We start from the raw sequence: 26,608 nt of genomic DNA, 5'->3' as shown, positions 1-26,608 counted from the left end.
GTGTGTTGATCCAGGTTTCCAGCATCTGCTGTCTCTCTTGTACCTGAGTTTCTCCAGCACTTTGTGTGTTGTGCAAAACAAGACATTAATAGCAACATGTCCATGGTGGTACTAGAGGTGATTTGTGGTGGTTCTTTGCTGAGGTAGAGTTTGGGTTACACAGGTCGCTAGGCAGGTAGCTGCTGAAGTTCTGATTTCTTCATTATTAGTGAACATGTTTTCCAACGCCTCCTTCAAGGGACTGTGAAACTCCTCATGGCATCCCGTGAAAGTCAAGTTCCATCATCCCACCCCCATTCTTCCTTACTCCCCTTCCCACATACTCCCTCGCTGCCCACTCCCTTCCCCTCTCCTAACCATTCCCCCTTCCCCCTACCACATAGCCTTGCTACCCTCCCCCTTCCACTGACAATCCCCCATTCCTCCTTCCTCTCCCTTTGCTCTCACCTCACCTCATCCCTCTCCCCTCCCCATCGCTCCTCATTCTCCCTTGCCTCCTCACTCTCCCTCCCCACTCATCCCCTTCCTCTACCCATTCTCTCCCTCCCCTCACCCTACCCTTGCCCACCTCCCTCCTACTGACCCCTCGCCCCTTCTCCCCACTCTCACCCCCTCCCTCCTCCCCATCCCTGATCCCCTCATCTCCACCCCTCTTACTCACACCCTTCCTCCCCTTCCACCCCTTGTCCCACCATTTCCCCTCATCCCCTCTCCCCAACCCTCCCCTCGTCCCGTCCTTCCCCTAGCCCTGCCCTACACCCTCCCCTCACTCCATCTCTCCCCCTCCTCCCCGCACCCCACCCCACCCCACCACCTCATCCCTGTGCCCCACCTCGCCCCGCCACACCCCACCCCCCTCATCTCCATGCCCAAACCCTCCCCTTCCCAACTCCTGTCAATTCGCCCCTCCCCGTCCATCCCACGCCCCCTTTCCCCGCTTCCCACCTCTTCCCCTGCCTCTCCCCCTTATTCTCTCGCCCCTCCCGCTCCTCCCCTTCTCCCTCCAGCCCGTGGTTCTCTCCCCCACCTCCCCCCCAGCGGAAGTAGTGGGCCTTTCCGGTTGGGAGTGTGCCCACCTCTAGTCCCTCCCCCGACTCTGCTGCAGCGCCGTGTCCTCTCCGCTCTTTTGCTGGATCATCTGTCTCCACGGTCCTGTCCCTATGGCAGCCAAGCGAAAGCAGGAGGAGAGGCACCTGAAGCTGCTGCGGGAGATGACAACGCTGCTGCACAACAGGAAATGCTTCGATTGCGACCAGAGAGGCCCGACCTACGCCAACATGACCATCGGCTCCTTCGTCTGCACATCTTGCAGCGGCATCCTGTGAGTACGAGAGCCCGGGGCAGCCAGGCCCCTTTCTTCACGTTGTCGGCGGCAGAATGTAAAGGGAAGCTGCAGCATCGCAGGGAGAGAGAGGGCGCGGCTCCAGAGGGCATAGGTGAGGGACACACACCATAGGATGAGAGGAAGGAGTGTCCCACAGTCAAGACACGGTGTAGAAGCAGGAGATGGTGAGGACCAGTTGAAATAAAAGGGAATTGAAATATGGATTCTAGGATGTTGAGGAAGAACGTAGCGAGAAGGGTAGAAGTAATTTCAGAGAGGTTGCGAATTCGGTCCATCTCTTCGCTTGACAAAAAAGTAGGGAGGGAAAGAAGGTATCATGCTGGCAAGAGAGAAAGAACTAACATAGTGTCAAGAAGTTGTGGAGAAAATGGTAGCTTTGAAATCTGGCTACTCTGCATTGCTAGAGGAGATGCTTACCTACTGACAGAATCCTAACTGCACGAATTTAGTTAACCTTGTTTCTTTTCTCATTTATAAGAAATACAACATTTGGGCGAAAGTAGCTGCCATCTTGACTGCTCCATTGTCTCTTAAACAGGCTGACATGCAGTGCTCCCGGAGCAACTGTTTGCAGTACAGAAATTTTGGGTAGACCCAAGCAGTTATCTTCATGCTCTGTTGAAAACTCTAATCCCCAACCTCTGAGTCCATCTGTGTCTCCTTCTGTCTGAAATTGAAGTGAACTCTTGTGATAAATTGGTAATAGTTCAGACCAGGTCCTGTTCACTTAAAATACTTGTGCTCACAAATTTGCACTGGTTTCTGATTTGCCAATGCCTCTGTTTTAAAATTCTCAGACTTGTTCATAATTTATTTGATGCCGGTGCCCCTGTCTATCTTGGTAACGTTCTTTAGCTTATTTATTCTGCAAAGCATATGGCAGCTTGATTTTTGCTAAATTTATTGGTAGTACAGTGACAGTACCTTTAGTTGCCTTGGCTCCAAGCTCTGGAATTGCCTCACTAAACCTCTTTGGCATTTTTTCATTCTCTTAAAATAGTCATTAAGATTTATCTATGAGAAATCTTTTGGTCATCTGCACTAACATCCTGCATGGAATGGAGCCAAGCTTCGTTTGCTGCAACTCCTGTGAAGTGCATCTGAATGTTTTGCCATGTTAAAGGGCTGCATAAATCTTCTGGGTGCGCTCCACGGGAGCTAATATATTGCAGGTGGGGCACATTCCATGAAGCTGATAGAACGAGCAGATTTAGCAGTAAGTTGTGGGAAAAAAATTGCAATCTTCATGCACAGTTGGTGGGGGGTCTGAAATTCACTGCCTGAAAGAGGGGGAGGAGACAGAAATGTGTCTGTTAGAGCTTTAGCAGCTTGAAGGCTGAGGCACAAGAGATTCTGCAGATGCTGGAAATCTTAATCCCCACACAAAATGCTGGAGGGACTCAGCAGGTCAGGCAGGATCTATGGAGGAAAACGAAGTTGACATTTCGGATCAAGACCCTTCATTAGGACTGCAGTTATTTACAAATCAATTATGTGTGCTATAGGGTTGTTAATTTGTTGATAGTCATGGTAATAAAGCATAGAAACAGGCCTTTGGGCCCAACAGGTTGATACTGACCCTCAATCACTCACTTACACAAAGTTCGTTGTAATAGAGTCATAGAAAAGTACACTACAGAAACAAGCCCATCTAGTCCATGCCAAAACCACTTAAACTGTCTACTCCCATCAAACTGCACTGGGACCATAGCTTCCATATCCCTACTATCCATGTGCCTATCCAAACTTCTCTTAAACATTGAAATCGAGCTCACATGCACCACTTGTGCTGGCAGCTCATTCCGCACTCTTATGACCTCTGAGTGAAGAAGTTTCTCCTCGTGTTCCCCTTAAACTTTTCACCTTTCACCCTTAACCCATGACCTCTGGTTGTAAACCCATCCATCCTCAGTGGTAAAAGCCTGCTTGCAGTTTCTCTTATCTATGCTCCTCATAATTTTGTGTATCTCTATCAAATCATCTCTCAATCTTCTACGTTCCAAGGAATAAAGCCCTAACCTAGTCAATCTTTCCTTCTAACTCAAGCCCTCCACGTCTGGAGAACTTTCCCTGTACTCTTTGAACTCTTTCCTGTTGGTAAGTGACCAAAACTGCACGCAGTACTCCAAATTGGGCCTCACCAATGTCTTGTACAACTTCAAAATTCTCTCCATATTTCCATCATCTCCCCCAGATTTTTCCGTTCACCAGGACACCAGGGGCAATTTACAGCACCCAGTTAACCCATCAAGTTACAAGCCTTTGGGCTGGAATATCCAGCAAAAGCCCAGGCGGATCTACAAACCCTGAACAGATAGCAGCAGAGGTTAGGATTGAACCAAGGACCCTGGAACTACATGACAGTGGCTCTGATATCTCTGCTTCCCTGTGTCATGCACTGTCCCAAAGTGGGCCTAAAATACAAGAAGCAAATAAGTAACTAAATATTGTGCAAAGTTATACCATCCATTTGGGGAAAAAAAACAACATGCAGATGCTAATAGAGTGCAGCAGAACTTGAATAAGGATGCTAAAAGTGTTCTTCAGTGTAAATCAGAGGACCTATTTGACTGGTTTAGTTGAAATGTTTCAGAAGCTAAAGGCCAAAGACAGTGAAGGAAGTGAGAGAGGGCCATTGAGTAGTTAAGAAAGAATAGATTGTGAAGCAGCCAGTTTAATTTTGGAGACATTAGCTTTGTGGTGTGCCAACGGCCAGAATTAGATGTCAACTGTTTAGTTTTATATATGGCTACTTTAGGGGCTTTACTGTTCCCTGTTTGCTCTGTCCCCAGTTTCAAATTTGATCAAGAAAATTAAAAACCCTTTAATCTGAGTTTTCACTGGTGTATAATTAGCACAGTCTAATTTCTGGGGAAGGTACACAGGTTCACTGTTTATGTCTGCATTATTCTTCATAACAGCTCCTTAAAAAAAAAATGTATGTCTCCGAAGAATTATCCAGTGTAAAATTGAATAAAGCAGACTGTGCCAGAATTCCTAATATTAGGAAAATAAGCCTTTCAGAAATATTTTCTATTGAAAGTCAAATGTGGTGTAAAAATAATGGAAAAAAAACTGGTCGCAATCTGCCCAAAGGCTTACAAAGTGAATGCATAATGAACTCTCTCAGAATGTGCCAGTCATTCAGATGAGGTCATGGTTCCATTAAGTATAACTCAGTTTGCACCTGTGTGAAATATGCAGAAACTCTTGTTACTGGCACTGTATCGATGGGTTTCGTAGAATCTCACAGTACAGCCATTACTATAGAAAATCCTGAATAAATACAATTCACCTGTAGTATTAGTAAGACATTTATGGTGGAGAAACAGTCAGGACTGAAAGGTCTGGACGGTCTACTTCTTAGCTGGTTGGGTCTAAAGTCAGGTTATTTCTATAATGTACACAATGTCTCCATGGAGGAAGAGGGCAAATTGGCCTTGCGCTATTCTAAGAGATTTTGGGTATTTCCTGTCTGTAAATATTTGTATATCCTTAGGTGGTCAAAACTTACTTCTCTCTGATTTAAAGTTAATTATTGGGTGAGTTTTGTGTATTTTTGTGTGAAGAAATGTTTCCTAATCTACCCCCTGAATAGCTTGGTTCTGATTTTAAAATTGTTTCTCTGTCCCAGATTTCTTGATCAGAATTTTCTTTCAGTTCCTCTGGAAAAAAAAACCTTAAAATGTGTAATTTGTTGATAGTTAGATTTGGATATTCTGGGGAAATAATCTCTGTATGACCTCGCCATTAAGAGGCCTGGATTTGATGAGTCTGTATCCCAGTGCTTCGAGTGCCAGTATCACTATTTTAGGTTGCAGTGCCCAGGACTAAATATAGCACTTTGCCATGATCTAATTGGTGTTTCCTGCAAAGTTTCTGTTTATTTTCTAATGCTCTAACCAAGGCTGATATTCCATTGGCTATTTTTTGCACGGGCTTTAGTGGAGCCTGAGGATAATGGGAACGTGCAGTCTGCCTTAGTTTGTCAGTGGAGTGTGGTAAAACAGTGATAAAATTGCTGAAGGAATTAGTTCTATTAACCATGGGCAGCATGGTAGTGTAGTAGTTAGCACCTGGCTGTACAGTCCCAGCAATCACCAATCGGGATTCATTTCTCACTACTGCCCGGAAGGAGTTTGTGTATTCTCCCCGTTTCCCCTCGGTGATCCGGTTTCCTCCCTCAGTCCGAAGATGTGCGGGGTTAGTTAGTCGAGTGTATGCTGGTTGGCATCAGAAGCCTGGCTACACTGAAGGGCTGCTCACCACAATCTTCACTGATTTGGGTTGACGCATTTCAACTGATGGGTTGATGTACATCTAATAAATAAAGCTAATCTTTAATTTTTAATCGTTTTCAATCAGTCTTTGGTGTTAGCCTTCTTGGTAATGGTACCATTTGTTGACAAATCCAGGTGGGTCTGAGAAAGATCTGATGGGCTATGTCCCACTCTAAACCATGTTTGAAGTGGGTTAATATGATCGAATGAACAATTTACTACCTTTCATAGGTAATTGTAAGAGGAACTGGAGGTACATATCGGCCACTCCTGGTAGAGTGTTAACAAGTTGTTTTCCTGATGGATATTTTGAGCTCATTGGACTTCTATGGCCGTACACTTGTTAAATGAAAGAATATGTTGTGAGTGTACCAATTCCACATGGTAGCATTAAACGCTGTTGGTCAAGGTATGCATGCAAGTAAAGAGAGTGTATCCCCCTCATAGTGGGGTGCATTTAAAATGGTTAGCAAGAAGGATCCCCTGAACCATAATTCTATTATCCTTTTTTAAATAATTTGATGGGAGAATAAGAATGATTAATAGGTTGTGCATTATAATTAATAAAACAAAGGCAGCTACATACAAAAGTTGTAGTTTATGCTTTATAGTTGATTTTTATGTGTAAAGTGTAAATAAAGTATTTTTGCACAAATTGTAATAACAGCAAATCAATGTTGTTTTAAATCTTTAGGCGAGGGCTGAATCCTCCACATAGAGTCAAGTCGATCTCCATGACCACCTTCACAATGCAAGAAATTGAATTTTTGCGAACACACGGTAATGAGGTAAGTGTGATTAAGCATTTGCGTGAATTTATTTACTTTGTTAATGAGTTGACCAAGATTTGACTTGATTTCTATGTCTTTTGCCCCGCAGTTTGAGGCTTAGTCTCTTGCATGACACTTTGGTAATCTGCAGAAATGTTTTGAGCTTTGAACTCTTTGCGTTTATTGGTAAAGGATGATATTTGAGGTCAGTCCAGTTGTGCTGGCCTTGAGAATGCTGGAAGATCCAGGCTTTCTTCTGGATTAAATCATGTTAAAAAGGCTTCTGGCTGAACACCTTATCGGATCTTTTTTTGAGATTGAGTACGTTTAAGCAATTCACACTTCTCACCATTTTGCTACTATGAAGAAACCGTTTTCTTGTCTAGTTTTTTTAAGTAAAATCATTATGAATAAGAACTCTGTCAATTAAATGCCTCTGCTTTATAAACCACAAAGTCACATGTCCTCCCATGCTGGCCGAAATATAACCCTGAAATCTTATTAAAAGTGCGACATGCCTATCTGGTAACCTAACTCATTGAACCAGTTTCTTTTGAGGAAGAATATTCTTGTCTTTCTGGACCATCTCAAATCATGTTGAATGTTGAGTCCATGTTGGAATTGAAATTGTCACTGATTAAATTGAGGCAAGTTCCCAATAGCAATTTACAACTTCCAGTTGAAGTCTACGCACTTCTGCTTGGGGTTTGCAACGGCTGTATTGTTGCATCAAAGTGAGCCTTTCTGCTGCTGCTGCCTGAATTATTCAGAGGTAGGGTTGGGCTCAGTCAAAAGCTGAAAGCTAGGGCAGGAATGAAAGAGCTGCTGCCTAAATTTAAGAAAAACCAAACATGTATTTCATATTGTTCCTTCTCATCTTCACTGAATAATGTTGTTCATGCTAAGCTTTTCCCCTTCTCTGCCATATGTGATTGCCACGTACTTAGTTGAGATGATATGCTCTCTGCAATGTCTAATGTGTCTAAAACAGATGTACCAATATTTTTCCACATTTACAAATGACATGCTGAATTAAGCAATTATTGCTACCTAGTGAAAATGCAGACTTGTGCCAAATAGAAGAATGGAACTTCAAAACCTTTTGCAGCTGTTCTGAGTTTGCGTTCTTATTGCGTAGCAGGAATTGCCGAATGTTAGTGAGCACCATTTTAAAACTTGCCATCTCTGGAAGGAAATTACTGGCGTGGTTTTGTAAGTCTGACTTATCCCTTAATTTTTGATTCAGACTTTGGGTTAAAAAAATGTAATTCATGCATGCTGATCTTTTGTGATAATTCAGGCTGTGGTTGTATATTTAAGATGCAAAATACTAAGGCTTGTTACCAAGTAAAAAGTTGATCTGATATATTAGTTAACTGTACAAAGTTTAATGAAACTTCAAATTTGAAGATATTCACATACAGCAATGCTTCCTGTCTCTGAATGCCTCTCACACCCTCATGGCTCCTTGTCAATGATTTGATCTTCATCTTTTGAAAGTGACATGATTTACTTTATTTTATTTATTTGTGTGTGATACAATGCAGAATAGGCCCTTCTGGTCCAATGGCCCTGATTTAATCCTAGCCTAATCACTGGACAATTTGCAATGAATAATTAACCTACCAACTGGTACATCTTTGGAATGTGGGAGGAAACCGAGCACCTGGAGGAAACCCACACAGTCACGGGAAGAACATACAAACACCTTACAGGCAACAGCCGGAATTGAACCTGGGTCGATTGCTAACCATTATGCTACAGTGCTGTCCTAGTTAACTGATGGTCTGTGCCTTTGAATCTTGAACTCTTATTGTCGAAAACTGACATTCTAAATGATTGAGCCTCGATTCTGAACAGAAAAGACCCAGTCATTCACAGGCTGCTGTCTACATCAACAGTGTTGAGGTTGGGGGTTGGGGTAGACCTTCAAGTTCCTAGATGTGAGCATCACCAGTACCCTCACCTGTCCTCATCCAGCCACGGTGTCGCTGCTAAGAAAACTCACCAACACCTCTACTTCCTCAGGAGGCTAAAGAAATTTGGTATGTCTCCATGAACTCTTACCAATTGTTATTGTTGCACCGTAGAAAGAGCACCTGCCTGGATGCGACCTGGTATGGCAACTGCTCTGTACACGCCTGCAAGAAACTGCAGAGAGTTGTGGACACAGCTAAGTTCATCACAAGAAACAGCCTCTCTTCTGTGGTCTCTGTCTATATTTTTTGCTGCCTCAGTAAAGCAGCCGATTTAATCAAAGAACCCACCCAACCCAGGCATTCTCTTTTCCCCTTCCCTTCCATTGGGCTGCAGAAAAGCCTGAAAGCACATACCACCAAGCTCAAGGCAGCTTCTATCCCACTTATCAGATGTTTGACAGACCTCTCGTACTGTTAACCTCTCAGCATACCTGGTTATGATCTTGCATTTTATTGTTTCTCTACACTGCAACTCCTCAGTAGCTATCACACTTTATTCTGTATTGTTATTGTTTTACCTTGTATGCCTCAATGTACTTTGTAATGATTTGATCTGTATGAATAGTGTGTAAGACTAACTTTTCACTGTGCTTGGTAAATGTGACGATAATAAACTAACACCAATACCACTCCCAATCTGGAATTTATCTAGCAAAAAGACAATGGTACAAGAAATAGTAGTGTTGGCAGGGTCTGTGGAGGAAAAGAAACTGTTAATCTGACATTTCCATTGATCTGCAAATGGGGACGTTCTAAATGGGCACCCCTCTATTCTGAGACTATACCCTCTAGTCCTAGACTCCCTCACTATAAGAAACCTCCTCTCCATGTCCACTCTATCTAGGCCTTTCAGTATTTGATGGATTGCTATGAGATTCAGCACCCCTCCCCACTCTTCTAAACTGCAGCGAGAACAGGTCCAGAGCCATCAAATACTCCTCTTATGTTAATCCTTTCATTCCTGGAATCTTGTGTGCCTCCTCTGGACTCTCTCCAGTGCCAGCATGTCTTTTCTTGGATAAGGGGCCCAAAACTGTTCACAATGCTAGAGATACTATATTCTACACTATTTTACCAATCTACATCGATGCATACGTGTGTCCTTGTTTCTGTATCCATATCCTGGTAGCAGAATCCAGTCATTCTTATTAGCTTTAATTTGTACACATACACATCTACATCTGTTCAATACAAGCTAATGATGTAAGAATTATTAGTTCAAGTATTAGTACTAATTACTTTTGCTATGTACTACTTTATACTTAGTTTCATCAGTTTTATTGATGGTCATGTTAATGATGCTTTCACAAGTTTAGATAAATGCTTGAAATGATTTTTGTTTAGGTAGCAGATAAAATATTAAAGTGTGTGGAAAAGAACAAGGTAGTGATTTAATAGGAAACTGACAAGTTTGTTCCAGAATAAATGCTTTTGAAATTACAGAACAAATTAGTGCATGGTGAGATGGTTTCTGCAGATCAAACGAGATCATAATTAAAGATCATAGATCAAAAATGTATTTTTAATTTCTTAAACTTGAATTATTTATATATTAAATGTAATTTTTTTTATTGGCTATCACTTTGCCTTGTGTTGGCTTTTCGCCTCAGCATTTGTTATCATATTTGTAATAGAAGGGAAATGATATCCCTGAAGTCTTAATTTAACTATTGGCTTAGTTTAGGAGTCTGTGTTTTTTAAATTACACCTCACTTCTGTATTTACCACAATTTTGTTTCCAATTGCAACATAGATTTTCACCTTAGCTGGTAATTTATAAGACTGAGCTTGTTCTTGTACATCAATGGCCGGAATATGCTCGCTGTCGTAGGATCGTTTGTTTTCAACCATATTTTGAGCCTTCATCCTTCCAGTCCTTTCAGTTCCGCAGATGTTTTCAGAATGCAGACTGTTCTGTGACAAAGATTGTAAAGATTGATCATTTAAATGAATTTTTGGAAGCAAAGCTTGCTGCATAATTATGCAGCATAACGTCATACTCTTTTTTTTAAAAAAAACCTGTCATACTTTTAATTAATCAAATTTACTGCAAATAGTTGCATGGCAGACTTCAGATTAATTGTATCATTTCTTAAATACCCCTGTTTTATTATTAGTTGAACAATTGGTTCAGGAGGAGCAGAGAAATGCAGAATGTTACTGGCAATGAGATAACATTGACAGATTTGCCTGATTTGCATCCTGGAAGGTTTTTACTTAACCTAGAAAGAGGCTGCAAAATTCAAGTTCTTCTAGTTGCAGCTTCATCATTTTAGTTTTGATAAATATTTGGATGTTGTGTGATTGATAAAGGCAGATAATACTGCAGCTAAGCATCTGCGAAGAGGAAAGATGCCAGATTTCAGCTTGGCTCCGTGCTACTGCTGAATCAAATGGCTATGGATTGAAGCCTCTCTGTGATTTGAGTTAGGCTGGGCTGATGCTTCAGATCTGTACTCGTGTGCTGTATTATGTAGGAAATGTTAAAGCTTCACAGCATTATTCAAAGAAGAGTTGGTAGTTTAATTTGCACAGATTACCATATGTTCCCAAAAATCTATCACTAAAAATCCCAGATTAATTAAGTCATTTGTGTCAGTCGTGTGTGTGGAATATTGCAGAGAGAAAGTCACTCTTGCATTTTTCTACATCTATCAAAGCTGCACATCAGAAGCATTGATTTAATGGTACAAAAATTAGATGGCTAAATGATTATGAAAGACGCTATACAGAGTCTATACAGGTTTGTTCTGATTGTTTAATATCTAAAGAACTGTTGTGTTTTCTATCCTGTTTTTGTCCATAGAATAATTATGGTGAAAGAGATGAAAATTGTCAAAATTTTATCAATTATACTGACAGAATACTTTGAATAATAATTCCTAAATTGCATTTAATTAATGGGTTGCAAGAAGTATTTAAAGTGGTTGCAAATTACCGAAACTCCAGGCTTTTGGCTGCTGTAACAGAGTCCCAGACTAGAAAGAGATGTTGGTTTCTTTGAAAATCCTCCACTTCAATACATGCTCAGTAATCTTCCTCTCCCATTAATTATTGTTAGAATTGTATGTTCCCTCTTCAGTAGTTTGTTGCATGCACCCTTTAAACATGTGTCCCTCCAAATAAATTGACATAAAAAGCCTTGGCCCCAAAATGAAAACTTGCTCTCTCGTGAGCTGAAAAAGAATTCAGTGAAATGTGAAAATGGATAGCTAGTAATGCCATTTATAACAATATATGGAGGATCAGCTCAAGGTAATGCTCTGAATATATTTTTACATTTCCTGTGGAATAAATATTGAATTATTTTTCTGCGTACATTCTGATCTTGGTTGATTCCGAACGGAAATCCAAAATAGCACAGAAATTATATTGAACTTTGTTGTCTGTGTAGTACACAGAGTCTATCCGCTGCAGGGCATATAACCTGAAAAGTGCAAACTATCCCAATGCATTCCTCTTTTCTGAATACAAAAATCTTGTCTATTTTTCGAAAAAATACTAATAATACGCTGATGTGTCAGCTGATCTAGAAATCTTATAACTGACTGGTACTATAAGTAAAGAGGCATATATGTTTTTTTAAAAAAAAACACACAAGCAGGTTCCTGTGTACCCAGTTGATCCAAATGTTTTCCTCGTTCACTTTGCCCGTTACACAAGAGCTAAATAAATTGCACAAGCTATAGCAATCCATTGGATCTGTAGAGAATCTGGTCAAGGTGTAATACATCCTTTGCTCTTTCCCATTCAACTTGTGACTGTGCGTTTTCATTTTTATGATCATTCACGTGTTGCTGTTTGTGTAGCCAGTAAAGTGAAACTTCAAGAAACACCATGAAATGTACTTTTTGATGTAGAATCTTCTGTTTGATTGCAGCTATATTTAGATCATAGTTCATTAGCTTCTATAAATTCTCTTAATATGTTTACCAATATGATATTTTTGTCTTTTATTTAGGTGTGTAAACAGATTTGGCTTGGATTGTATGATGAAAGATCATCAGTTTATCCTGATTTCAGAGATCCTCAGAAAGTCAAAGATTTCCTGCAGGAAAAATATGAGAAGAAAAGATGGTAAATGTTAAATCTGTGCCTATTGGTTAAAGTGATGTGTGCCAGTCTGTGGTAGTCAGTATTCATTTGTCTGGCCTTGGCTCATTATGTATGAAAGGTCTCGGTGTATTTGTTAATGCCACAAGGCTGTACAGAATATCAATAACATTGGGAAGTTCAACAGGGAATGTTGGTGGCCTGGATGGGGTGATGTGCATTAGATATTGTTACATTGAAAAAGGTGTGATATGAGCAAACAGGATGTATGTATGAGGTGTTTTGGGGTTTGTGAAGTGTGATGGGAAAACATAGAATGTGTACAGGCAATGGCCGAGTGTGTGATGTGATGTGCAGTATAAAAAGGACTAGGAGGTACTGAAGTCACGTTGATAAGTGAACAAAATAGCTGAATTGTACGGATGGTGTGAATACCCTTTCAGTGAAGTTCAAAGTAAATTTATTATCTATGTACATGTATGTCACCATATCCAGTAGTGTAGTTTTCTTGTGGACATACTCAGCAAAACTAACTTACTGCCCAATACACCGCTGGTGTTTTGGGCAGCAATGAAGGTCATCCATCTCTGTCTGTCCTTGGCCATTCAGATGTAGAAGGATTTTTCATTGCTATTTCCATAAGTTTAGTTTTCTCAGTCAGTTGTTAGGTCTGAGCTGAATACACAAACCTGGAGGACTGGTGGACCAGACTTGGTCTGGCCTCTACCCTTTGACCTGTTTGCTATGAGTGACCCTACCGAGAGCCAAAACATAAAACCTTGACTCCAGCCAACGTAGTGTAGCTCTCTGGGTCATTAAGGCATGCAGGCTACCAAACACAACAAGATTGTGGTCCTCTTGGAGGACTCAGCAATCTAGAATAGCAATTATAACAGGATCAATGAAAGGTCAAACAGAGGTCAGAAGACAACAAACTGTGCAGATGCAAATATAAATAACGTGAATGTGAGATAATGAGATAAAGTGTCCTTAAAATCAGATCATTAGTTGTAGGGACAAATGAGTGTAGTTATCCCTATTTTATTCAAGAGCCTGAAGCTTTTGGGGTAGTAACTGTTCTTGAAGCTGATGGTGTGAGACCTAAGGCTCTTATACCTCCTACCTGAAACGCTGTCTCAGGAAAGCAGCATCTATCATTAGAGATCCCTACCATTGAGGTCATGCTCTCTCCTTCCTGCTGCCATCACCTGGGTGGTGGGGATATCTGATGGATGCTTCTTTCCTGTGACAGAGTTTTGGGTTGATACAGATATGCTTATTGGTTGGGAAAGCTTTACCATGATGTACTGGGCCGAATCTACTACCTTTTATAGGATTTTCCATTTAAAGACATTGGTGTTTCTCCTGATAATGGAAGCATACATAGTAGTACATCATTCTTCCAATATTAGTAGCTTTATAGGAAACAATCTGATTCTACCTCTGTAATATACATTGCTATAATTTATTTAGAGTTCCCACCACTGTTATAACTGGCTCATAATTATTATTTTATTAAATTCTTCAAAAAAAGTCAAAGATGCTAACCCAGAATCCTTTAACTTTAGGACAAGTCCAAAACAGATGACCCAAAGTACATTGGCTTTCAGCACAGTTCCACAGGTACCATTTGCCATAATCCCACTTTCATATTCTAATAGGTGTGACGGAATATCATTAAGGATCTTAAATTGGAATATCTAAAAGTGATCACAATTGTTACTAATGCTTTTACGTAACTTTCTATCAATCACAAACAACCTTTGCCTGTTGATTCTTTGCACACTTTCAAGACTGATTCAAAACTGATTACATATCTTTTTACACCTTATATTCCGTCTGGGTAGCCTCCAACCTGATGGCATGAACATTGACTTCTCTAACTTCCGCTAGGCCCCACCTCCCCCTCGTACCCCATCTGTTACTCATTTTTATGCACACATTCTTTCTCTCACTCTCCTTTTTCTCCCTCTGTCCCTCTGAATATACCTCTTGCCCATCCTCTGGGTCACCCCCCCCCCCGCCTTGTCTTTCTTCCCGGACCTCCTGTCCCATGATCCTCTCGTATCCCCTTTTGCCTATCACCTGTCCAGCTCTCGGCTCTATCCCTCCCCCTCCTGTCTTCTCCTATCATTTTGCATCTCCCCCTCCCCCTCCAGCTTTCAAATCCCTTACTCACTCTTCCTTCAGTTAGTCCTGACGAAGGGTCTCGGCCTGAAACGTTGAATGCGCCTCTTCCTATAGATGCTGCTTGGCCTGCTGCGTTCACCAGCAACTTTGATGTGTGTTGCTTGAATTTCCAGCATCTGCAGAAATCCTGTTGTTTGCGTTTAAATTCACTACCGCGAAGCCTCTTCCGGTGATGCCTACACCGAAGAAGTTTAGATCCTCTCTTCGACGGGAGTTCAGTGAAACCATCTCTCACTGCTCCCCATCTGTAATTTCTTCGGCTCTTCAACTTTTCGATCACACTTTGACTCAAACTCGCTATCACAGCCATGTATCCTTTCTTGGAACGTGCCTCCGTCGCCAACTTACTCCAGTTGGCTTTAGGATTCGTTTCCAAGCCTCTCAATTTGGACCTTCTGAGGATCCCAGGTACTCACATTTTATTGACTCTGCATCTCGCAGCTTCTCCCGTCAAGCTCTGAAGGCGACGCTCTCCGCCATGAGGAGGTACTTGGTGTCCCTATCCCAGACCCTTCCACACCTTCGGGACACTTTCTTCGCCGTCTGTAATGGTCCTACCCGTTATTTCATCCTCCGTCGGATCCACGCCTGCAATCGCCGTTTTTTTGACTTTGTCATGTTAGGCAAAGATCGCAAGATCTTACATCTACGGACTCCAGAGCCTGCCGGCCCCGACGCTAGCAGGCATGTACTTTCAATTGCGGCCCCTGCCATTGATCTCGGCAGCTCCAACACCTCAGGACATATTCAAAACCCGGACTCCAGCAACGACCATGGACACATTCGAAGTGATTACGCAACCACCAACTGCGACTCCAGCCTTGAACTCCAGGCCGGGTCTTTATGTGCTGCTGTTGTGACTCCCGTCTCCCCTTCCCCCACCACCACTCCACAGCCCCGTCTTCCTCAGATCCCACCGTCAGCTCCTGGGCCCTCAGAGGCTCCATCTTCCTCTCACCCCAACCCTCCCCTCTCCACTGACACCCCCAGCCTCCCCCCTCCCCCCTCTGATCCCAGCTCTCATCCGTGCCGGGTCTTTACCATCCCCTCTGACCTTCAACTGTCGGAGGCAGAACGCTCTGTTCTCAGTAAGGGCCTCACGTTTGTCCCCCTTCGCCCACACCTCAGCGAGTTCCGTGTTCGCCATGATGCGGAACTTTTCTTCCGCCGTCTCCGTCTCCGAGCCTACTTCTTCGGCAAGGACTCTTCCACCCCCACCGATGACCCCTTCTCCCGTCTTCAACCCTCCTCTTCTTCATGGACACCCCGCTCTGGTCTTCTGCCTGCTCTGGATCTCTTTATCGCTAACTGCCGACGGGACATCAACCGTCTCGACTTCACCGCACCTTGTCCCCATTCCAACCTCACTCCTTCGGAACGCTCTGCTCTCCACTCTCTCCGCACTAATCCTGATAAGAGGGGTGCTGTTGTAGTCTGGCGTACTGACCTCTACCTTGCCGAGGCACAGCGACAACTCGCGGATACCTCCTCTTATTTACCCTTCGATCGTGACCCCACTAAGGAGCACCAGGCCATTGTCTCCCACACTATCAACGACTTCATCCGCTCAGGGGATCTCCCATCCACTGCTACCAACCTTATAGTTCCCACACCCCGCACTTCCCGTTTCTACCTCCTACCCAAGATCCACAAACCTGCCTGTCCTGGCCGACCTATTGTCTCAGCTTGCTCCTGCCCCACCGAACTCGTTTCTGCATACCTCGACACTGTTTTATCACCCCTTGTTCAATCCCTTCCGACCTATGTTCGTGACACTTCTCACGCTCTTAAACTTTTCGATGATTTTAAGTTCCCTGGCCCCCACCGCTTTATTTTCACCATGGATGTCCAGTCCTTATATACTTCCATCCCCCATCAGGAAGGTCTCAAAGTTCTACGCTTCTTTTTGGATTCCAGACCTAATCAGTTCCCCTCTACCACCACTCTGCTCTGTCTAGCGGAATTAGTCCTTACTCTTAATAATTTCTCCTTTTGCTCCTCCCATTTCCTCCAAACTAAAGGTGTAGCTATGGGCACCTGTATGGGTCCTAGCTATGCCTGCCTTTTTGTTGGGTTTGTGGAACAATCTATGTTCCGTGCCTATTCTGGTATCTGTCCCCCACTTTTCCTTCGCTACATCGACGACTGCATTGGCGCTGCTTCCTGCACGCATGCAGAACTCATTGACTTTATTAACTTTGCCTCCAACTTTCACCCTGCCCTCAAGTTTACCTGGTCCATTTCCGACACCTCCCTCCCCTTTCTAGATCTTTCTGTCTCTGTCTCTGGAGACAGCTTATCCACTGATGTCTACTATAAGCCTACTGACTCTCACAGCTATCTGGACTATTCCTCTTCTCACCCTGTCTCTTGCAAAAACGCCATCCCCTTCTCGCAATTCCTCTGTCTCCGCCGCATCTGCTCTCAGGATGAGGCTTTTCATTCTAGGACAAGGGAGATGTCTTCATTTTTTAAAGAAAGGGGCTTCCCTTCCTCCACTATCAACTCTGCTCTTAAACGCATCTCCCCCATTTCACGTACATCTGCTCTCACTCCATCCTCCCACCACCCAACTAGGAATAGGGTTCCCCTGGTCCTCACCTACCACCTCACCAGCCTCCGGGTCCAACATATTATTCTCCGTAACTTCCGCCACCTCCAACGGGATCCCACCACTAAGCACATCTTTCCCTCCCCCCCCCTCTCTGCATTCCGCAGGGATCGCTCCCTACACAACTCCCTTGTCCATTCGTCCCCCCCATCCCTCCCCACTGATCTCCCTCCTGGCACTTATCCGTGTAAGCGGAACAAGTGCTACACATGCCCTTACACTTCCTCCCTTACCACCATTCAGGGCCCCAAACAGTCCTTCCAGGTAAGGCATCACTTCACCTGTGAGTCGACTGGGGTGATATACTGCGTCCGGTGCTCCCGATGTGGCCTTTTATATATTGGTGAGACTCGACGCAGACTGGGAGATCGTTTTGCTGAACACCTACGCTCTGTCTGCCAGAGAAAGCAGGATCTCCCAGTGGCCACACATTTTAATTCCACATCCCATTCCCATTCTGACATGTCTATCCACAGCCTCCTCTACTGTAAAGATGAAGCCACACTCAGGTTGGAGGAACAACACCTTATATTCCGTCTGGGTAGCCTCCAACCTGATGGCATGAACATTGACTTCTCTAACTTCCGCTAGCCCCACCTCCCCCTCGTACCCCATCTGTTACTCATTTTTATGCACACATTCTTTCTCTCACTCTCCTTTTTCTCCCTCTGTCCCTCTGAATATACCTCTTGCCCATCCTCTGGGTCACCCCCCCCCCCCCGTCTTTCTTCCTGGACCTCCTGTCCCATGATCCTCTCGTATCCCTTTTGCCAATCACCTGTCCAGCTCTCAGCTCTATCCCTCCCCCTCCTGTCTTCTCCTATCATTTTGCATCTCCCCCTCCCCCTCCAGCTTTCAAATCCCTTACTCACTCTTCCTTCAGTTAGTCCTGACGAAGGGTCTCGGCCTGAAACGTCGACTGCGCCTCTTCCTATAGATGCTGCTTGGCCTGCTGCGTTCACCAGCAACTTTGATGTGTGTTGTTACATATCTTTACAACTGGACTTGATGAGGCATTGATGTTTTGGAAGTTTGGAATAGGAGTGAAACATAAATCCAGGAGATCTGTTGTAATTGGATTGGTCAGGATTATTACTAGATAGGCAAGTTAGATGGTTATTTGTGACATTTAATAAAAATAATCTAGAGAATTTTGATTTTGCTACTTTGATATTTCTGAATAATACCAGACTCAGACATCCAGGTTTCTCTGAATTATTTTCTCTTAAGTGCATTACGACAAGTCCCAGAGGAATGTTGGGGCACACACTACTTAGTGGGGAAAGTTATCTTCCAAGATGGAGAGTCGTGAGTAGAGAGTGTTCTTATTCTTGGATGAGTATTTCAGTTTATATATTGAGGAAAGAATAAGTGAAGCCATTAAAAGAGGATGCAAGTATGTAGTATGCAGGAGAAGCCTTGTTGTGTAAGTTCAACTGGCTTAAAGTTGGTGTGGGTAGTGTTGGTGGGTACTTGACTCCAGGAAATTGTGAATGAATATGCTTTAATCTACATTAAGATCTGTCCCTCTGCATGATGAGAAATGATCACATCTGATTTTTAAATAGTATTTCCTCTCACTTTTCCATAGAGAAAGCATTGTGAACACATTGTTAAAATATCACTATTAGTATAAGTAACTACATTATCAAAGGAAAAAAGGTAAGACTAAACTTGATCCATTGAATCTTGCATGCAAGACCTTTTGACACTTTGTATTGTAAAGGTTCTCATTCTGATTTCTGATGAAATTTTTGTGTATTTTTTAATGTTGAATATTTCTGGTGACATGCATCCAATTACAGCTCCAGGTAACAGCTTGTCCCATGTAGTAATAACTCTTGAGAGTTTATAGAACATAGAACAGTACAGCACAGTACAGGCCCTTCGGCCCACAATGTTGTGCCGACCCATAAACCTTGCCTCCCGTATAACACTCTGCACCTTAAATTCCTGACCCTGAGTAGATAGTGCACTGACCTCGTTTACTGAAGGATCCTTCATTAGTATTCAATATGAACCAGAAAAACATTTTTTAAATTACCAACTCTCATATTCTAACCGAACTCCCCACCCACTCAGTTTTGATTTGCAGAATCAGTTTAATGGTATGTATTGGCAATGTACATCATAATCAGTAAGTCATGTGACCTTTCCTGTCAGTGAGTAAGAAGTTTGCTAGAAAGTATGTTTGCTCACCCTAAGGAATGAGTTAGTCAGTTTGGTTCAAAGTTTAAATCTCTGATTACTAATTTAGTGTGTATTGTTGTGATACATGGCAGGAAAATCTTAAAATGTTCCAATTTTGTCGTGTATCTATGTCTGGCTAAGCAAGATGGAAATTATTTGTGTTTTCACTTCATACAGATGTATAGATTGGAGTTGTACTACTGCCTAGGCTCTTTCAACGTTTCTAGATCCAGGATTTGTTCACCTGTTTGACATAATGTGGTCACTGAGATTTGAAGGGAAAAAAAATATTATTCTAGAACTTCAAATTGCTTCTGTGGCTTACTAAAAGTGGAGAAAGTTTCCAGTGTTTATTGAGAATTGAAAAATAATTTTTATTAAATATAGAATCTGTTGTTACATTCAGAATGATTAATTAAAGGAGAACAATTTCTGTTAATGCAATCAAAATAATTGTGGCTCTGTTAAAGCTATGCCCTTGAAGTGCCATGTTCTGAAGGGTATGCCCATCCTTTTGTGTTAACTATTCAGTTCTATTTCTTTCCTAGGGATGGCACTGAAAAATGTTTGTTTTTTTTACCTATTCCAATGCTCATCAGTGTATCAATGATCCCATTTCCAAAGACACAGTTCACAACTACTTGTTTTGTGTTGACTTTAAAGTGTCTTCACATATCTTTCAAATGCAAGTCTAGTTTAGAATTTCATGTTTATATAAAACTTGTAATAAGTACATTATTCAGCCTTCATTGTTGGAAATGTTTTTCATCCATAATGGCCAAAGAGGTGGTTGTATGTCAGCCACTTTGGTAGTTTGGATCATCAGAGATTCTGTGGATGCTGGAAATCCAGATCAACAAACACAATGCTGGAGGAGCAAATCATGTCATGCAGCATCCATGGAGAGGAATAAACAGTTTACGTTTTGGGCTGAGACCCTTCAGGTTGTTGGCTGTTTGGAGTCACATTTGGGCCTGATGTAGACATTACGTAGTCTCACTGGTAGAAGAGAAAAGGAATAGCCCCACAGTCTCATATTGCCTGGCTACCTCTCCTGGTTTATCGTGGCAGAACTGATGTTACTTTTACAGTGATCATCTTTAAACGAGGAGCACTGCACTGGCCAGTTGTATTGTGATTTATTCCGTGCATCGGTCTCTTCTAGGTTTGTGCCAGCAGATCGAGCCTGGGCAGTGGCAGCAGCCCATGCATCTATTTCAGGTTCCTCAGCTAGCAGCGCAAGTAGCACTCCAGAAGTCAAACCAGTAAAGTCACAAATCTCCGACACCACACCAGCACTTCCTTTGAATAAAGAAACACCAACCCAGGTAAGTGAAGACTTGCATTTGAATCAACCTTGTTGCTCAATGACTTATCTGAATGACCCTATTATTACCTGTTGATGTTGCAAAAAGTTCAGCAGGAAATGAATAATTAATCCTTTGATTGTAGAAAGAATATACCAAGATGTCTATATATTTGTGCAATCAAAGGACAAAATTTCTTAGTTTCCCAAATTATGATTGAAGTTTCTGCTTGAACTAATTTGCAAAACTGCATGCCAAATCTTTCATGTATATTTTACCCGTGCATCAGGGATGGCAGTATTAAATAGGTTAGTCCATTTTAACAATTGTTTTAAGACGTTACTAATTACTTTTGTAAATCGATTCACTTTTAATATTCATTTCTATATAATTCTGCATGTACATTGCACCAAAAAGAAGCATAACTTGAAAAGATTTCATGAAGCTTTACAGTGACAACAGTCGATTGAATCGTACCAGACTAATTCAATTTAATAAAGCAGTCGGGCTGATCTTGTGATTGAGTCTAGCTGTGCCATTTTTTTTAAACCTACAGAAATCACTTGTGCTTTACATAACTAGTGTATAAAATTCTTTGTTTTATATTTTTCTGCTTGAAATCTTGGAATTTAAAGTAAAATTAAATGAATGGAAATTCTACCTTGGATTTTTAACACTTAACAGGTAAACGGGACCTCAACTTAATATAATCTAAGCCAAAGTATCGTACTTTCACAATGTGATGCCTCTCAGGCTGGACTGAAATTAGTGGAGATTATAAAGTCAGCTCGCTGAGACGCACACTATCTTAACAGACAGGTGTCAAACATGAATCATGAATATTCTAAAATGCACTTGCTGATGTTACTTTAATAATTTATATTAAAGCTATGAGTGTACATGGTTCTTTTGTGAGAAATTAATTGCATGTATTTTTGACTGCAGTGTGTGAAGATGGTTTCCACCTTTCCTTTTGTTGTGAAGCCCCTCTGATGCAAAATCACAATTTTGATAGATTTTTGATACCTGAAACAAAAATACAGGAAATGTGCTGAAATTCAGACGAGGTCAATAAAACAGGGTCAATGTTTCAGGTCGTTGACCTTTCTTCAGAATCTTAGGGGTAATACTTTCAATCTTTCTGATTACCCTGTTAACTCTTGGAGTGGAGCTGAAAATACATAATTTTCAGTTTAGATCCAAAGTCTTTGACCCAGACTGTTACATTTTCCTCTTTTGCGGATGAATCTGACCCACTTAGTTATTCTAGCTTTTTCTGCTTTTATATTTTATGAACTTGTTACATAAGTAACTAAGGCACATTTTCTACAGTGGCATTAAAATAGCATAATGATTTTTCACTATGTGTCAGTATTGGTTCATTGGCCAATACTAAAATGGTTTCCCTACATGAAGAAAAAAATGTCGAATGGCAAATGATTCAGAGACTGGAAAATAAGCCATGTGCATTATAGCAAGTTTTAATTTCATGGAAACTGAAGTACCAAGTATTGGAAAGATAATTGTGTCGAAGTATAATTTGTGCATTCATTGTTTGCAACAGAACTACCTTTTGATCTTTTCAGCATAAATACACAATCTTTTTCAGCCTGCAACTACACTACATTTACATTTAAAAAAAACACAAATCCTGCAAATAATTCTGAGGCCTAGCGGTTTCATTGACAGTTGCTGAGGTAACATTGCTCCCTGCAGGATGTGAAAGTGACAAGTATCATTTTTTGCATATTGTCCATCAATTGAAGTTGAATGGTATAATCTTGCAACTTCACTGCACTATGTATAACACTCGTGACAGTCTCCTAATAAATTAATTCCCAATTAACAATAATTTCACATCACAATCATTTTGTTTGATATAGTTGGAGTTAATTTGTATTTCTTGCATCCAAGGGAGTGATACTAGTTGATGTTAACCAGTATTTACATAGATACTGGTTATGATCTGGCATTCAAGGCCTCTAAAAGTGGTGCAACCCATTAACCTAGTCTTTTAAAAGGAGCTTGTTAGAAGTTCAAAGGCAAATCATTTGTAAGGCTGTAGAGACAAAATGGCAGACTTCACTGACCAGATTGCTATTTTTAGGGCTGATGTGAACTCATTGGGCTGAAAGGCGGCCTTGTGTTATAGTAATTTAATTACTCAGAATCTTCTATTCTAGCATGGTGATACAATGCTGAATATTTGTGAAACTTTATTATTTATCTAGGAAAATAAATGGTATCGAATCTGCTAAGGGGCATTACTCAGAAAGGGCAAATGTATTCAGATAATAGAACAGTGTCAACGGAGACTAAGGCCATCTTGGCTCATTTCATCAACCGTATTAATTATTATGAATGTTAGAACTGCTGTTCAAAACCACAGAAAGGATGACAAAGGGTTCATAATTTCTCAATCATTCCACCAACTTGTCTTCCACCAGAATTGTTAATTATGCAAAAGCTGCCCAAAACTATGCCTAATTTCTGGCAAAACTCTGGAAAACTGTGATAATTCACCCAGCTTTGGAGGTGATGACTGCCACTGAGTTATCACTTAGCTTGCTTGACACCCAGTCCTAACAGAGTAAGAATATGGGTTGATATTCTCTAAACATTTCCTGGCTTTGAAAACCCCTTATTGGGATTTCTTTCGCCAAATCTTTTCCCAATTCCTCACCTTGTGTAGCCACACCTTCTCAGCTCATTATTCACTGAATTTGTCGATTACCATTTTATGTGACCTACATCCTCTCCGCTTCACACTGTCAGCCCTTGTCCTCTCTAGTAGATTCCCATTTGTCATTCTTTGTGCCTTTGCTCCCATTCGATTTGCAAGTGAGGAAATCTAAAATTGTGCTCACATTTCCTTGAAGTCTCCAGCAGTCAGTCGCTCCCGGGGATCTCAACAGGAGAAGAAAGTGGCTCCATTTGACCTCCTCACTGACCTTGGAGGGGACATTTTTGCTACTCCTCAGTCTGCGCCTCCATATTTTGCAGACTTTGCACATTTTAACAGTCACGCAGGTAAGATGGTATTTACTGGTTGTTTCTTTGTACTGATGTCACAGTGAGTAATTAAGGTTTTTAACAGTTTTGATTTTAGGAAAGCTGTAAAAAATAATTTAAATTGTGCACTTTGAAACAGTGAGCACATAAGCTTATTTGCAACTGTTGAGAATATTTAATTGCAGATTGATTATTCAATGTTAGAATATTTAGCAAAGATGTCTAAAGGTACTTTGAGCTGGCGTGACACTTGAGATGGAATATTCAATTTGTGTCTTTTTGAGTGAATCTTTTGGATACAATACATTATATTCATAGGATATACTGGGTGTCTTTCTTGCAATGCTTCTTTGAAGGTGTCTACCATTGAATATATGAAAATAACTTGCATCAAATCTACAGATAACTATGCTTCCCAATTAATCTATACCAAAGTCCCTCCCAGCGTTCTTCATCTAATCCTGTCTAATTCTATTTCTTCCTCAAAATGCATGTGATATTTGTCACATCTTCCCTTGGTAGAAGTGAATTCTGCATTCTAGGTTTGAAAATCCTCCCTCCCCTTCCCTCCCCTCCCCACTCCTTGCCCATCCTCTGGGCTTCCCCCCCTTCGCCTTTCTTTCTCCCTAGGCCTCCCATCCCATGATCCTCTCATATCCCATGATCCTCTCATATCCCTTTTGCCAATCAACTGTCCAGCTCTTGGCTGCATCCCTCCCCCTCCTGTCTTCTATCATTTCTGATCTCCCCCTCCCCCTCCAACTTTCAAATCTCTTACTATCTCTTCTTTCAGTGAGTCCTGACGAAGGGTCTCGGCCCGAAACGTTGACTGTACCTCCTCCTAGAGATGCTGCCTGGCCTGCTGCGTTCACCAGCATTTTTTATGTGTGTTGCTCTGTAATCCTTTATTGGATTTGTTTTTTTGTCTCACAGTGGAGATACTTTCTCAAAATCTACCCATTTATCCCTTCTCAGCCCCTTGATCCCATCCTTTTCTTCATGGCTATGTGTTCTTTGTTCTGGTATTGTTCCACATTAACCTTTCACTGTGCCCACTCCATTTCTACATTTTGTTTAACGTAGTGTAGAAATTAGTTTGATATGGGGATCACCGTTTTTCAGATTGGGTTAAAGTTTAATATGATATCCTGCTTTTCATTCCATCTCCCGAAGCAAAATCCACCATTTGCTTTATTTTAATGGCCTGAATGTTTCTCTGTAAAATATAACATATGACGTGAAATGTGGAATGAGTTACCTGAACTGATAAAGACTAAGATAACCATTGGATGAAAGATTAGTTTTAGGTGAAAAATATATGGAAAAGACCATGACTAACACTTAAATGACACCTGCTAATCCTGTTTTCCAGAGTCCTGAGAGCTTCCTAACTGTATATATACTCCAGACTTAAAATATTCAAACTACTTTGTGGCATTTCATAAATTGATAACTTGTTTTAAAAGTACAGGTTAAGAGAATGAATGAAATTATGCTGATACAAAGGAAAAAGACAGCTTCGCTCTCTACTTTGTATATTTAACAGAGTAATAGTGTAGAGTATCAACATGTGTTCTTCCTGATCCCGGTATTGGTTCATAGCCCTGACATAACATTGATGTTGCAAAATCACAGTGCTGAGTGTAGCATCAGCAGTTGATCTCCACAAAACTGAAGTTCCGCTGTGCTAAATGTCTTCCAGTAATGGTAGTAAAATTCTGAACTGTAAGCAATTGTACTTTGCGGTCAAGTGTGAATCACTTCCGCATTGTCACTGTTATTTTGTATAGATTAGCCACTGTTACAGACTCAGAAGCTGAAATCTCTGAATTCTTTGATTCTAAGACCACTTACACCTTAACATAAATGTAGTTGATATTGAATAAGAATCAGGTTTATTATCACTGACATATGTACAATGCAAGATGCAAGTTACTGTAAGTTATGAAATATAAATAGAGCAAAACGAGGAATAGTGAGGTAGTATTCATTGACCATGCAGAAATATGATGGTGGAGAGGAAGAAGCTGTTCCTAAAATGTTGAGCGTGGGTCTTCAGGCTCTGGTAGCTTTTCCCTGTTAGTAGTAACGAAAAGAGAGCATGTCTGGATTGTGAGGGGTCCTAATGATGAATGTGGCCTTTTTGATGGAACTGGCCAAGTCTGCAACCCTCTGAGCCTTTGTATCCTGCGCATTGAAGCCTCTGTACCAGTCAGTGATGCAACCAAACAGAATGCTCTCGACTGTCCACTTGTAGAAATTTGCTTTGGTGTCATTCAAAATCTCCTCAAACTCCTAATGAAGCATAGTTGCTGGTGTGGCTTCTTCATGATTGCATCACTCTGTTGGGTCCAGGATAGATCCTCTTAGTTGTTGATACCGAGGAACTTGAAGCTGCCCACACTTTCCACCATTGGCTCCTCACTGAGGACTGGTGTGTGTCCTCCCACCTTCTCCTTCATGAAGTTCACAGTCAATTCCTCAGTTTTGCTGAATGCAAGGTTATTGTTGCAACTCACTACTGTACACAAACTAAAGGGACACTCTGTTCAAGATAATGGCAATTAGATCAATGCCAGATAATCTGTGTCTTTAGATGGTTGGATGTTTTCCCTATGATCTTTGCAGCACATTCATGTTGAATGACAGTAAAAATGGTCATCCTTTCAATGTGTTGCTATTTGGCACAGAGAGTAAAGTGCACCTCTCATCATTTATTGTTCAGTTAGAAATTGATAGCAATGTGCTTTTCCAAATATTTTCTTTATCTTCAAGGGTACTAATCTGTATGAATTGATACGTTTAACATTTTCTGATGTAAACAGTGTCTTATTAATAATTGTTAGAAAATGCCATCTGGTATAGGTGGAT

General features: G+C 41.4%; 1 protein-coding gene across 5 annotated transcripts in view; it reads left to right on the top strand.

Moving 5' to 3' along the window:
- Positions 1 to 1,077: 1,077 nt before the first annotated feature.
- agfg1a (ArfGAP with FG repeats 1a) overlaps positions 1,078 to 26,608 on the top strand; it is a 67,071-nt gene continuing 41,540 nt past the window's right edge. For all 5 annotated transcript variants that reach the window (XM_063045487.1, XM_063045486.1, XM_063045485.1 and 2 more), the window contains exons 1-5: positions 1,078 to 1,321; positions 6,320 to 6,413; positions 12,336 to 12,451; positions 20,584 to 20,746; positions 23,605 to 23,755. In XM_063045487.1, the coding sequence (XP_062901557.1) occupies positions 1,161 to 1,321; positions 6,320 to 6,413; positions 12,336 to 12,451; positions 20,584 to 20,746; positions 23,605 to 23,755 (685 nt within the window). In that variant the 5' untranslated portion in view covers positions 1,078 to 1,160. The remainder of the gene's footprint in view (positions 1,322 to 6,319; positions 6,414 to 12,335; positions 12,452 to 20,583; positions 20,747 to 23,604; positions 23,756 to 26,608) is intronic.

This window comes from Mobula hypostoma, chromosome 4 (genome assembly GCF_963921235.1).
Source record: "Mobula hypostoma chromosome 4, sMobHyp1.1, whole genome shotgun sequence".
Classification (NCBI taxonomy): Eukaryota; Metazoa; Chordata; class Chondrichthyes; order Myliobatiformes; family Myliobatidae; genus Mobula; species Mobula hypostoma.
Note: the sequence above shows the minus strand (reverse complement) of the source record. Positions and strands in the feature narration are given on the sequence as shown.